The following is a 15,062-nucleotide window of genomic DNA, read 5'->3' as shown; positions in this document are numbered from 1 at the left end:
TGTTAAAGAAACTGAGCAGTGTTCAATCACAGACAGCTGACTCCTATCAATTAGAAACAGAAGGCAACACAGTCCATACCTTTCCAACTGCTTCTGATGCTTCTCTTCCCTAGCCTGAGCCTTCATCTGCTGCACCTCGATGGTATCAGGCTTCCTTCTTCGCATGTACAGCTCGTGGTTTCCCATACACAAGGCCAAAATCCGCTTATTGATTCTCAGACGAGGTGCATAAAAAACAAAATCCTAAAGATAAAGTATTCTGAATTTAAAACTTTCTGAAGATAGTCTCTTACCAATGCATACTAAATTTTAACATGAGGTATGAATTCTTTTTTTTTTTTTTTGAGCTGGAGTCTCACTCTATCGCCCAGACGGGAGTGCAGTGGCCGCTCCTGGCCACTGCAGCCTCGATCTGCTGGGCTCTGGCTATCCTTCCGCCTCCGCCTTCCGAGTAGCTGGAACTACAGACACACGCTACCATGCCTGCTAATTTTTTTATTTATTGTAGAGATGAGGTCTTGCCAAGTTGCCCAAGCGAGTCTTGAACCCACGGGCTCAGGTAATCCACTCACCTCGGCCTCCCAAAGCGCGGGATTACAGGCTGAGCCACCGAACCCAGCCAAGGTATGAATTCTAATGTCATATTACACACAGTTAAGAAATCAGGCAGGGCTTGGTGACTCAGCCTGTAATTTCAGCACTTTGGGAGGCCAAGGTAAGTGGACTGCCTAAGCCCACAGATTTGAGACCAGCCCGGGCAACTTGGTGAGACCTCATCTCTACAATAAAAAAAAAAATTAGCTGGGCATGGTAGCGTGCACCTGTAGTTCCAGCTACTTGGAAGGTTGAGGTGGAAGGATTGTCAGGCCCAGCAGGTCGAGGCTATGGTAGCCGTGAGCGTGCCACTGCACTCCAGCATGGGCAACAGAGTAGACTCCAACTCAAAAACAAAAAAAAAATCATAAAATTTCCTAACCTCCTTTTTTTTTAAATATTAAAAATTTCCTAACTCCTAGTGAGTATGACATACTGTCACTAAACTGGCTCCTCACCTTTTCATGTCCTACCAGTCTAGTAAAAAGGCTAATATTCTCATCCTCTTAATACATTAAATGTCCACCAGGCACAGTGGCTCACACCAGTAATCCCAGCACTATGGGAGGCAGAGGCAAGAGGACTGCCTGAACCCAGGGGTTCAAGACCAGCCTGGGCAACTTGATAGGACCTGGTCTCTACAATAAATCAAAAAATTAGCTGAGAATGGTGGCACATGCCTGTAGTTTCAGCTACTTGAAAGGCTGAGGAAGAGGGATCACTGGAGCCCAGCAGGTCAAGGCTAAGGTGGCCATGAGCATGCCACCACACTCTAGTCTGGGTGATAGAATGAGACTCCGATTCAAAACAAAACAAAAAATACATTAAATAAACCTCATTTATTTCCTTTTGTTCTCCAAATTAATGATGAGCACCTGTTCCTTACACCTCAGAGAAGAATTGGTTTGTTTTGCTTTTTGTCATCAATATCAAAACTGGTCCTATGTTCACAGATGTAGTTTTTTTAAACTTAGAAATGTTCTCTTTCTATCTTTTATTTTTTCAAAAACTAACAGAAGACACATACCTGACCCTAGAAGAATTTTTTAAATCTATTTAAATAAAACGATTTTTTTTAACATTCAAGTCTCAAAAGAACAAGGTTGCCGGGTGTGGTGGCTCACACCTATAATCCCAGCACTTTGGGAGGCTGAGGTGAGAGTATTTACCTGAGCTCATGGGTTTGAGACCAGCCTCGGCAACTTGGTGAGAATTTATCTCTACAATAAGTAAAAAAATTAGCTGGGCATGGTTGACCCATGCCTGTAGTTCCAGCTACTTGGAAGGCTGAGGTGGAAGGATCACCTGATCCTAGCAGGTCAAGGCTGTGGTAGCCATGAGCGTTCCACTGCCCTCCAGCCTAGGCAATAGAGTGAGACTCAAAAAAAACTCAAAAAAAACAAAAACAAAAACAAAAGCACAAAGTTCATTATAAAAATTCTAAATGAAGTTAATTTAGAATAGGGCTATTTCTACGACATTCTAGCCACTAATGAACAACTTATTAAAAATTGTTCTTAGGAGTGATTGTTTTCCGTCACCTCCTAATAAATATTACTTACCTCATAACTGAATCTCAGATAAAATAAGCGCTAATGTTTATATCTTATAAAAAATGTGTGCCTCGTATTTTTAATAAGATTCATTATTTCATTACTGGAAAAGTTGAACTATGAAACGAGAATGTTCCTCAGAAGAAATTCAACAAATACACAATGTCATTCTTCTAGTGACATCACAGGAAAGCAGCAGATATTTAAAGAGTTAATATATAAAATTTTAAAATCTTACTTACAGGTGCCTTTTTGTCAATTGGCTTTATAACAAATTTTTTGTCATTAAATGAAATATTTCTGATTTCACTCCAGGGAAAACCAATTTTAGGTGTTAACCTTAAAAAAATGAAAGCATCTCTTTAATTAAAGGCAGGAAACAATTAATAAAATTCATAACTTTCTAGGTTCAGTTTAGCTGAATAATTAGCCTTAAGAATTCCAGATTATTAAAATGCACTGACTTACTCATAACTACAGATGACATTATCTTTTATGGAGAAATTTGATAAATTAAAACACACAAAACAAATGATAACTATCCAACGATTTCAGAAATGTGTCATGAAAAGCATTATAGTTACCTTCCTAAAATTACCTTTAAAAAAAACCTCTTAGAGCCGGGCTCGGTGGCTCAACCTGTAATCCCGTGCTTTGGGGAGGTGAGGTGAGTGGATTGCCTGAGCCCACGGGTTCGAGACCCGCCTGGGCAACTTGACAAGACCTCATCTCTACAATAAATCATCAAAAATTAGCCGGGCGTGGTAGCGCGTGCCTGTAGTTCCAGCTACTTGGAAGGCTGAGGCGGAAGGATCGCTGGAGCCCAGCAGGTCGAGGCTACAGTGGCTGGGAGTGTGCCACTGCACTCCAGTCTGGGCTCCAACTCAAAAAAAAAAAAAAAATTATCTTAGAGTTTGCTCTAGCTCTAGTTTTTATTCTGTTTGGACTCAATCTTCTACAACTATCAGTTCAAACAAGTTTAAGAAGGAAGGGAGAGAACAAGGCCTTTATACCTTCTCATGTGAATTATGGACATAAATTACTGAAAATTTCAAAAAGCATTTCCTTCCTCTGTTTAATCTTAACATGGCTGGATATTTGTGCATATATTAAAAATACTTAATTTTCGTGCAGTTTAAAAGATTAATTTTATAGTATATGAATTATATCTCAATTTAAAAATTTTAAACACTAACATACACAAGTGTTTGGATAAATGATAGAAAGGGAATTCAAACTCTAAGACTATACAGCAGTTGTCTCCACCCTACACACAAACATACAGGGAATCAAACTGGAATAACAATTCCTTTCTGCTTTTTCATGTATTTTACTATTTCAGACTATCTATCAAATGCATCATGGTTATTCCAACAGCAAGAGTGAGAAGTGATTTTGACACCTATGCTGGCCAAAAATCATCATTTAGTCTGGCTTTTGATAACAGAGCATGAATTTCTACCACTTATATATTCCTTTTAATTCTTACACACACTAGGTATTGCAGCACAGCAAATAACTTTTTTTTCATAAAACATTCTTTACTCAATATACCTGTGTTATACTGCCCTATTAGAGCCACTAAGATAAGTCAAATTAACCTGTTTAAAAAGGAGACTGTAAAAAAAAACACAGAATTTCTAAATAATACTATACTTTCCACAATTACATGCCACATTGAAAAATTCTAAAGCAACTGCCTCATATAATTCTCACTACAATCACGTGAGGTGAGCCTAGAAACTAATAACATAATTTTAGAAAGAATGAAAAGGAAGATTACATGCTCCAAAATTGGTCTTGAAGTCATTTTTGCTTTTCCAAAACTTCAAAATCTTCTCTTTTGACTGATATAACACTTTAACTTGCTTTGCAATATAAACTTGAGAAAATATTATGATGAAATTCATAATGCTCTCTTTTGGAGTCACTACATATGCTTTTAAATTAATATTCTATTAGATATCTGTAATAATGAAAACTAAAATTCTGAAGCCAATCCAGAATAAAGAATACTGCCTTAGAAGGCACTATTGGCATAAACTTGATGCTTATGTGGTATGGCAAATAAATTAAAGGAAGGTGTTAAGACAATTGTAGCCATTATTCCTAAAAAGTGCATTAAGAGTCTAACGTATTATGTATACATGTATAATATATTGTCTACATATAGTATTTATAGATTATGTGGTATATATACAAACGATATATAATTACATATAAAATATACATACAATGTATAGTTATGTATATATATTGTGAATATGGATAATACAATACTGATGAATTGTGTGCATGTATATATAATAAACGCTTGGTCAATTTCAAAATATAATTATGATATTCAATATACGCATAAAACAAAAATGTCCTATTTTACTAAAGTCCAAAAATATTCAAAAACATATTCTAAACCACAGAAACATATATTCATTAATTTTCTCTCAGTGCTACTGATGTCTTATATATTTTAATTTCAATTTCAACTTATTTGTCAGGTATAAAAACATTTAAGGAATTACACTTCACCTACTGAGGGCACACTTTTTTCTTCCCAGAGATGAGGTCTGGCCAAATTACCCAGGGTGGTCTTGAACCCCTGGGCTTAGGCAATCCTCTCAAAGTGTTGGGATTACAGGCGTGAGCCACTGCGTCCAGTAGGGCACACATTTTAATTAACTTATTAGCTATAACTCACGGGAGCTAAAGCAGCACACTTCAAATAAAAGTATATCATTTTGTTTCATAAATACAATAAAAAGTATAACTGAGGCACTTAGAGGCAGCAGAGTGCTAAGAAAATGGAGATATGCTATCTAAAAGTCTATGTGGCATTAACAAATCTTTTAATTTGAAAAAAGCAGTAGGGGTAATCAAGACAAGAAACAACTTTTACAAATAAGGCATAATATTAAAACCATTTTGACTACTGAATAGTGGTTAGTTCAGCATGCTCATTTACTTACTTGTCATCATGCTCATAAATATTCAGACCCAAAGCATCAACACCTAGCCATAATTCAGTTCCCTTTTTATTTTTTATTTCAAAATAGTTGACGCCATACATTTCTAGATCCTGTGCAATCTTCAGGTATTCCATCATCGAGTCTTCCCTGTTGAAATAAAACTAAATGTAATATATTTAAGTAGCAGTATCTAATATCAAACTAAAATTATAAAAATACCTTGAATTAAAAATCAGTGTTTTATATTTGCTCATATTAGTCAAGTGATCTTTTGGAGATAACCTAATGCAATAATAAATGTTATGAAATAAAAATACTTAGATTTCAGAAAAAACACATAGAAAATAACCACCCAAATACCTTAGCATTCCTCTGTGTTCTTCATGCCAGTTCTGTATTCTTTCTTCCCACTGTTCTTTTGTTAGTTTGTGTTGTTCCAAAACACTAAAGGGAAAAAAATATAACACAATTCCTTTACAATTCAAAAATCAATATTCTTTTAAAAGTTTAGAATTCTTTCAGTAACCTGACCATGATGATTGTCATAAAAATTAATACACAAGCTAACTCTGCAGGAAACTAAATACCTACACGCAAATAAGTATAAGTAAGTGATGCAATCTGGGTAGACTATATCAATGTCAGTATCTTGCTTTTACTACTGTACTGCAATTATATAAGATGTTACCATTGGGAAAACCTGGGAGAAAAATATATGGGATCTATTATTTCTTACAATTGTATCTGATTAAAAAATTATTTCAAAATAAAATTTCTAGAACCCTTAAATTATTTAAAATAATGCATAATTTTAAAATAGTTTTTATACTCCAGCCTAGACAACAGAGCGAGGTTCTGTCTCAAAAAATAAATAAAATAAAAAAGAAAGATAAAATCAATGGCTGGGCATGGTAGCTCATGCCTGTAATCCCAGTACTTTGGAAGACCCAGCTGGGAGGACTGTTGCCTAGCCAACATAAGCAGGACCTCATTTCTACAAACAATTTAAAAAATTAACTGGTGTGGTGGCATGTGCGTATAGTCCCAGCTACCATGGAGGTTGAGGTGGGAGGATCACTTGGGCCCAAGATTTGAGGTTGCAGTGAGCCATGATTATGCCACTGCACTCCAGCCTAAGCAACAGATGGATCTTGAAAAGGAAAAAGAGGAGGGGGTGAGGGGGAGAGAAAGGGAGGGGAGGGAAAGGAGGAAATGGCTGGGGGAGGGAAAGTTATGAATGAAGGTGGTTTATGGGAATTCAAGTATTTCAAATGAATAAAATATTGGACCCCAAAAATGGCTTTCTCATGAATAAAAAAATGTGGCCAGGCACCGTGGCTCACACCTGTAATCCCAGCACTTTGGGTGGCCAAGGCAGGAGGATTGCTTGAGTCCAGAAGTCCAAGACCAGCCTGGGCAACATAGTGAGAACTTCGTCTCTACAAAAAATTTAAAAAATTAGCCAAGCATGGTGGCGCACACATGTAGTTCCAGTTGCTAGGGTGGCTAAGGCGGGAGGATCAACTGAGTTGAAGGTAGAGGCTGCAGTGAGCTGTGGATGGCACCACTGCATTCCAGCTTGAATGACAGAATGAGACCCCAACTCAGAAAAAAAGATTAAAATTAAAAAACAGTATTCTTAGGCCCTAATTAACTCTTTACTCTCTGTATTTACATTTTTGCTACTAATTTTATTGTTTTATGTAGGTACACTTTCAGATTGAGTACACAGTGAAATGCTATACTGCCACCCAATACTTCCCAATAATGTGTATTAGTTTTCTCTGTACCCTTGAAGGGTTCCTTACTCAAATGTAAGCAAATACAAATGGGTTTATTTTCTACGACTAATATTTTAACACCAAATCAGCAAAGCCAACATGAACTGATGTCAATTATATTTATATAAATATCTATATATAAAAAGTACACTTGCTATGATTTCTATTCTCTTTGGATCATAACTATTCACCTTTCTTTTTTTTTTTTGAGTTGGAGTCTCACTCTGTCACCCAGACTGGAGTGCAGTGCAGTGGCTGCTCCCGGCCACTGCAGCCTCGACCTGCTGGGCTCCGGCGATCCTTCTGCCTCAGTAGCCAAAACTACAGGCGCATACTACCACACTCCGCTAATTTTTGATTTATTGTAGAGACGAGGTCTCGCCAAGTTGCCCGGGTAGGTCGTGAACCCTCGGGCTCAGGTAATCCACTCGTCTCAGCCTCCCAAAGCGTGGGATTACAGGCTGAGCCACCAAGCCCAGCTACTATCTTTCTTTACAGGTGAATCTCCAGATTCTACTTTACTGATTGCAAAAGCTGTGGTATAAAAATATTGTTGTTTTACCACATAAAAATCTTGCATGAAACCCAGAGATTTCTTGGCAGTATAAAAGAATCTTAGGACAAAATCTTACCCTGGGTAAGTTACATACTGCTTGGAGTAGATTCCTAGTACTGGAGTCCCAGATACACCACTGTGTTCTTTCTACACTCTGTTCCTTTCTCACTGTAGTCTTTTTCAAGCTCTTGCCTTCTGGGAAGAGTTTTGTCTTCCTCCTTGGAGTACTTACTTTTCCACATTTTCCTGGCCTGTGTACTCTCTCTCTTGCTGTCTAGCCTCTGGGCTCACCAAGAGGCATGCAATCAGCCTGAGACATAATCTAATGCAGCCCTCTGTACACCATTATATGCCCAGTGCCAGCACTAAAGAAATACTCAAGAATTTGTAGAATAAATACATAAATTAAAATAACCTGTTTTCCCCCTTCTAGAGAACAAGTCTAGAAACCCATGCTTCCCAACCCCGAATTTTTTCTTTTTTCATAGTCAAACTTCCTTCAAGGGTTATCCATATTCACTAACCTCAACTTCCATACCTGACACCCACGGCCCTTAATCCACCACAATTTGGCTTCCACCCCCAGCACTCTACTGAAACTGCTCTTACTAAGGTCACTACCAATCTCCTTATTCCAACAGACACTTTGGTTCTCCACATACTCAACTTCTTTGTACTATCTGACAGTGCTGACCATTCTCTCCTTAAAGCATTCTTTTACCTTGGCTTCCATGACATAACACTCTTCTGGTATTATTCTTGAATCTCTGGCCATTTTTTCTCAGTACAGTTGTCCCTCTGTATCCATGGGGGATTGGTTCCAGGACTCCCCACAGATACCAACATCTGTGGATGCTCAAGTCCCTGATATAAAATGGTGCAGCATTTGCATATAACCTATGCACATCCTCCCGTATACTTTAAATCATCTCTAGATTACTTATAATACCTAATACAATGTAAACATCATATAGTTATGCTGTATTTTAAATTTTTATTATTTTATTGCTGTACTATTTTTTGTCTTTATTTTTTTCAAATTAAAAAACTCTTTTTCTTGTCACTGACTTGAAACTCAGATTTTTTTCTGATATTTTTAAACTGCAGATGGCTGAATCTGCAGATCCAGAACCCACAGACAAGGAGGGCCAACTCTGTGGATCCCTCTTCTCTGCACTCAAAGCCGAAGTCCAACAAAGTCTGTCCGAGGTCTTTTTCTCGTTTTATTTACTTCCAGGTAGACCTCTTTCATTCCCATGGATTAGTTACCATTTATTTGTTGATTACTCTCAAAATTGAATCTATAGTCCAAGACGACTCTAAAGGATCCAGACTCAATAGGCAAATAAATGCTATATAACTCTTCTGGCTATACTATGCATATTTCAAACTCAATAGGTTCAAAACTGAATTCATCTTCCTCAAATGTATTTTTTCCTTCCCCTTACTTTTTTACAATGCATTTCAATTTTTCATTATCGTTATGGAGACAGGGTCTCACTAAGCTGCTCAGGCTGGCCTTGAACTCCTGGCCTCAAGCGATCCTCCCCCCCTCCCCTTCCCCCATCGGCCTTTCATTTCAAAGTCCTGGGGTTGCAGACTTAAGCCACCACGCCTAGTCTCCCCTAGCCTCAATTTTTTTTTTTTTTTTTGAGTTGGAGTCTCACTCTGTCGCCCAGACTGGAGTGCAGTGGCACGCTCCCAGCCACCGCAGCCTCAACCTGCTGGGCTCCGGCAATCCTTCCGCCTCAGCCTTCCAAGTAGCTGGAACTACAGGCATGCACTCCCACGCCTGGCTAATTTTTTGATTTATTGTAGAGATGAGGTCTCATCAAGTTGCCCAGGCAGGTCTCGAACCCGCGGGCTCAGACAATCCACTCACCTCGGCCTCCCAAAGCGCTGGGATTACAGGCTGAGCCACCGAGCCCAGCCTGCCTCCTTATCTTAATAAAAGGTATTACCAACCACCAGCTGTACAAGAAACCTGACAGTAAAAATTTACGTACATAGGTCTTTTCAAAGAGAAGCAATACTATCTGGTAGAGCTGATTATCCATATCATCAGAGAGCTAAACTCTACTATAGAAGAACAGACTGTTTATTTGGGTTTTTCCAATAGAAGTATTAAGAATCCATCAGAATCATCAAACTATTTTGTTTGCCTTATCACCACATAATATTCTGATTACTTATTTCCTCCATAGGCTGTATTTAGATATTGAGAAAATGTACTATATACATCATACTATGAAGGTAATTTCTCTGCTCTAAACCAAAATTATGATTAAATCTTTTAAGTTTAAATAGCTTGACTTAGTCCTCCATAGACTATCAACTCTAGAAGAACAACCTGCAAAATTAAAGACCAAATCTTGGAGAGCATTTGCACTAGCAACCACAAGCAATTCTGTCCAGAACTGTTCAGCTATCTTTCTTTTAAATAAAGTATGTTAGAACACACATGTATTTAAAATAAATTAAATTGTGCTTGCATGATTCTAGTCTTTAAAAGATTTTTAATCACATAAGTTATTAAATGAAGCTAGTTACTTCATCTACTGCTCAATCACCCAAAGCAATCTGATCTAACACTGGAATAACAACTATCTGTACTTGTTGAGATAAAGCATGCTTATTCTTTTATGAACATCCAAAAATATGTTAAGGGTAATTCTGACTATAAAATTTATAAATTTATCTTATTTAATGATTTAAATCTAATACATTGTACATTTCAATAAATATAGATTATACCTCAATTAAAAGTAAAAGCTAATCCTTATCTGAAATGGAATTCTACTGTACTAGTCATCATTCAATCTAATGCTTAAAAAAAATCAAAGACAAAGGTCTTAGGTTAGATTAACAATCTAAACCAGAAAAACACAGACTAACAAATATCTCATATTCTGATTCTTTTGGTGAACAACATGCATTAGTTTACCTTCTCCCAGGTAACTTTTTTTTTTTGAGTCGAAGTCTCACTGTGTCGCCCAGGCTAGAGTACAGTAGCAGGCTCCTGGCCACCACAGCCTCTACCTGTTGGGCCCCGGTGATCCTTCTGCCTCAGCCTTCCAGGTAACTGGAACTACAGGCATGTGCCACCATGCTCAGCTACTCTTTGATTTATTGTAAAGATGAAGTCTCACCAAGTTGCCCAGGCTGGACTTGAACCCATGGGCTCAGGCAATCCTCTCACCTTGGCCTCCCAGTGCTGAGAGTATAGGCGGTGAGCTACCACGCCCAATCCATTTAATCACATTTTAAAATTTCTGTATTTGTGGTAACTTACAGAGCATGTATCAATAGGTAAAACATTTACTAACTAAAATAAACATCAACACCTATAATCAAAGAAAATAACAAAAGTGAATACGAAATAGTTTTGTCTTTCATCATATTTAGTAACCATGAAAAAGAAACTACACACAAGTGCTTCAGTACTACAAGGAAATGACGCAAAACTGAAATCTATAGTTAATAATAATATACAGTTCTGTATTTAAATAGAAATTTTTAAATTCAATAATTTGGACTAAGAATAGTAACAACCTTTCTACAGGTTCTAAGAGAAAGCTCCCAATGTACTTTCTAATATCATGACCTGTGTGCTACCAAAATTAATAAGAATTGAGATATTTTAAATAGTATTTGATGTTTCATTTTCTAGATGTCATAAATGTTACCAAGTAACACTTACATCACAACAGTAAACCATACAGTTCATGAATTACAATCATCACTGGAAGGTAGGCAGAGCAGCATTATCATCCCCACTTTACAACTTAGACACTGAGGTTCAGAGATTTTAGGTGATCCATCTAAGGACACATAACTAGTAAAGGGTCGAATCAGCACTCAAAGTCTAGGTCTGTCTGATGATTTTTTTCCTATGCCATATTTTTAAATGGCTGTTACAAAGGCAGCAGTAGCCTGCAAATAAGAACACGGCACTGGTATAGAAACCTACAAACCTAATTTAGAAGCCAGGCATGATACCCCATGCCTGTAATCCCAGCACTTTGGGAGGACAAGGTAGGAGGATTGCTTGAGTCCAGGAGCTCAAGACCAGCCTGGGCAACATAATGAGATCTCATCTCTACAAAAAAAATTAAGAGCCAGGCACAGTGGCTCAAGCCTGTAATCCCAGCACTTTGGAAGGCTGAGGCGAGAGGATTGCCTGAGCTCAGGGGTTCAAGATCAGCCTGGGCAACTTGGTGAGACCTCATCTCTACAATAACTCAAAAAATAAGCTAGACGTGGTAGCATGTGTCTTCAGTTCCAGCTATTTAGAAGGCTGAGGCGGAAGGATCACCTGAGCCCACAGGTTGAAGCAGCAGTGGCCATGAGTGTGCCACTGCACTCTAGCCTGGGCGACAGAGTGAGACTCCAATTCAAAAAGAAAAAAAAAAAAGGAAAAAAGAGCCAAGTGTTGTGACACACAGCTATAAGTTCCAGACACTCAGGAGGCTGAGGTGGAGCCTCAGCCCAAGAGGTCAAAGCTCCGGTGAGACATGAGCATGCCACTGTACTTCCGCCTGGGCGACAGAGTGAGACCCCAACTCAAAAAAATAAATAAATTCTGTGGTGGCCATGAGAGTGCCCCTGCACTCCTTCCTGGGCGACAGAGTTAAGACTCCAACTGGAAATAATTAATTAATTAATCAAATAAAAATCTAGCTTAAAAAGCCTTCTTAAAAACCTAGAAACTTAACTCTGTGAAGGAAATAGCCTTCCTCTTATTCTCAAAAGCATGTATTAACTACTTATCTGCCTGTGTCAGAATTTTCACTAAGCAGCAATAGTTGTACCCTTCCCTCAAACCTTAAGCATCAGTCTCCATTTATTGCCTGCCCTATGGGAATGGAAGAAGAGGTAAATCAGTTTCAGTAATTACAGAGCATATAAATCTATGTAGCCTACGTCATGATTTTTAATTATTTTTTATTTACAAACTTCTGGCATATAATTTTCAGAGAACATAAGATAAAGGCATGTTTCACTCACCGCTGGGGTAGGAGTCTATCATTAGCCAGATAGCCGGGTTTATGCATCTCTTTATTATAATCTCCATACTTGGCTTGGACGGCATAGGAAGCCAAGAGAACTGCAGTTTCTGGCGGGCAATATATCTCATCATTTAAGATGGCTTCTTTAACTTGCAAGAAGAAAAGTCGCTGGGTTATTTCTTGAATTAATTCCTCCGAAACATCTTCAGGAAAAAATTTAGCTCTAAACTTGAACTGTAAAGGATTCTCTTTTTTAACATCTTGCTGTGTCACCTGGAACAGTAATTTCAAGTATAATCAGCAGAAGTCTTAAGTTTATAACAAACTAATCACATTAAACACTTTTTGAAAGAAGGTAGGAAGTGAAATAGAACATTCCCAATCTATTAAGGAGGATTCCAGTGTGCAATATTCTAAATCTACAAGCATGTATATGTGAGAAAAAAAGATGCCAATGCTCACAAATATGACCTATAATTCACAGATTCTATCTAATAAGCAAACTAAAAGTTTTTCTTCATATTTGTGAACTTATCCTACAGACGTTTAAATCAAAGTCAACGTACTTAGCACACTGTTTGCAACGCGTGAGTCTTTTTTTTGGTTTGTTTGTTTCTTTTTCCATTTGTACAATGTCCTCACTATGGACCAGGCACTGTGCTGAGCATTTTGTAAACATTTCTTTTTTGGGGGGGGGTGGGGGTTAGAGATGGGGTCTTGCCATGCTGCCAGACTGTGTCTTAAACTCCTGGCTTCAAGCAATCCTCCCACCTCAGCCTCCCAAGGTACTGGAATTATAGGTGAGAACCACTGTACTTGGCCTAACATAATATAAGCTAAGTTTTCAAATCAGAAAGTAAGCATTTCTTTTTCCCAAGATGGTAGGCTAATGGTGCCTACTGAATTAAAAGACATGACACCTCTTAGGGCAGGGTGCGGTGACTCAAGCCATAAATCCCAGCACTTTGGGAGGCTGAGGCGAGAGGACTGCCTGAATCCAGGGGTTTGAGACCAGCCTGGACAACTTGGTGAGACCTCATCTCTACAATAAACCAAAATATTAGCCGGGTGTAGTGGTGCATGCCTGTGGTTCCAGCTACTTGGAAGGCTCAGGCAGAAGGTTCGCCGGAGCCCAGCAGGTCGAGGCTGCAGTGGCCGTGAGCGTGCCCCTGCACTCCAGCCTGAGCAACAGTGAGACTCCAACTTAGGAAAAAAAAGACACAACACCTTTTAATGATTAAAAGAAGGCTTGGAATCAGTCAGACTCTCAGCTTTTCCAGCACAAATTCATGATAACTTCAAATTAACCCAATTATTACTTTAATGTTATCATACATATTTTACCTTTTTATTTAGTTTAAGCCATGTTGAATAGCCTTTGCTATCTACATACTGCAGCCCAAAAAACCAGACCTCACGCAAACCAACTGTTTTCACCACCTAAAAAAATAATAATAATAAATTTCAGTACAATATTCACATTGTATCTAGGAGACATAATTAAAAAGAAGTACAAAACTACATAGGTTTGGTGTATTCCTTTGCCACAGAAAAGGTATTTCCTACAGGAACACTTATAAAAACTTAAATCCAGGTTTTCTATACTCAATTTTGTAGTGTCACTTCAATCCTCTTATTTGATCCACTTTTCCATACCTTTTCTTTTTTATCTACTATCACAACCTCAACAAATAACAAAAACAAATAGAAAATAAATATACAGTTGTCATAATCCTATGGTCCTATTTCATTCTACTCCCACAAGTATCCTATCATATTTAGGGCACATATTATCATTTTGGTGATATGAAGAGTCCAATACATTCCATGATCTACTATCATCACTGAGCAAGAACCCATTTTTGAAACATGCCATAAATTTCACCTTCTATATCTTTGCTCGGGTTTTTTCCTCTGCCAAGAATGTTTCTTCTGTACTTTTACCACCTGTTGAATAATTTAGTCTTCAATGACCAGCTTAATATGCCTCTGAATGTGAATAAAGCTCTCCCATCATCCAGATAAAATTAATCACTTGTTCAATGATATTCTCACAGTAACTTATACCACTTTACTAGAACTTTTACTCTATCATACCATAATTAACAGTGTTATTAGCTGTTTGTCTACTTACCCTCCTTGACTGTATGATACTTGAAGGCAGAGATTATGGTTTTATTCATTTTAATATCCATGGCATTTCACAGAATGATCAGCCTGTGGCAGCCATTCAAAAGTATTAGACTAAATAAAGTGTTGGAGATACACACTCAGGGTTGTGCCCACACTTAACAAAAGCACACGTTAAAAAAATCTGTTTAGCCGGGCTCAGTGGCTCAGCCTGTAATCCCGCACCTTTGGGAGGCTGAGGTGAGTGGATTGCCTGAGCCCGCGGGTTCAAGACCCGCCTGGGCAGTGAGACCTCATCTCTACAATAAATCAAAAAATCAGCCGGGTGTGGCAGCGCACGCCTGTAGTTCCGGCTACTTGGAAGGCTGAGGTGGAAGGAACACCGGAGCCCAGCAGGTGGAGGCTGCAATGGCCGGGAGCGGCCACTGCACTCCAGTCTGGGGGACAGAGTGAGACTCCAACTCAAAAAAAAA

At 38.3% G+C, this 15,062-nt stretch overlaps 1 protein-coding gene across 4 annotated transcripts in view; it reads right to left on the bottom strand.

The window, feature by feature from the left end:
* RDX (radixin) overlaps nt 1-15,062 on the bottom strand; it is a 76,020-nt gene that overhangs the window by 41,505 nt on the left and 19,453 nt on the right. For 3 of the 4 annotated variants that reach the window (XM_008056555.2, XM_008056556.2, XM_008056557.2), the window contains exons 3-8: nt 13,804-13,899; nt 12,458-12,732; nt 5,474-5,557; nt 5,114-5,260; nt 2,390-2,486; nt 80-243 (exon numbers count right to left, since the gene is read on the bottom strand). In XM_008056555.2, coding sequence (XP_008054746.1) covers nt 80-243; nt 2,390-2,486; nt 5,114-5,260; nt 5,474-5,557; nt 12,458-12,732; nt 13,804-13,899 — 863 coding nt within the window. The remainder of the gene's footprint in view (nt 1-79; nt 244-2,389; nt 2,487-5,113; nt 5,261-5,473; nt 5,558-12,457; nt 12,733-13,803; nt 13,900-15,062) is intronic. The other variant, XM_021711602.1, reaches the window with a different exon arrangement.

Source organism: Carlito syrichta, unplaced genomic scaffold, assembly GCF_000164805.1.
Source record: "Carlito syrichta isolate Samal-C Ts95f unplaced genomic scaffold, Tarsius_syrichta-2.0.1 Scaffold302396, whole genome shotgun sequence".
Lineage (NCBI taxonomy): Eukaryota > Metazoa > Chordata > Mammalia > Primates > Tarsiidae > Carlito > Carlito syrichta.
Note: the sequence above shows the minus strand (reverse complement) of the source record. Positions and strands in the feature narration are given on the sequence as shown.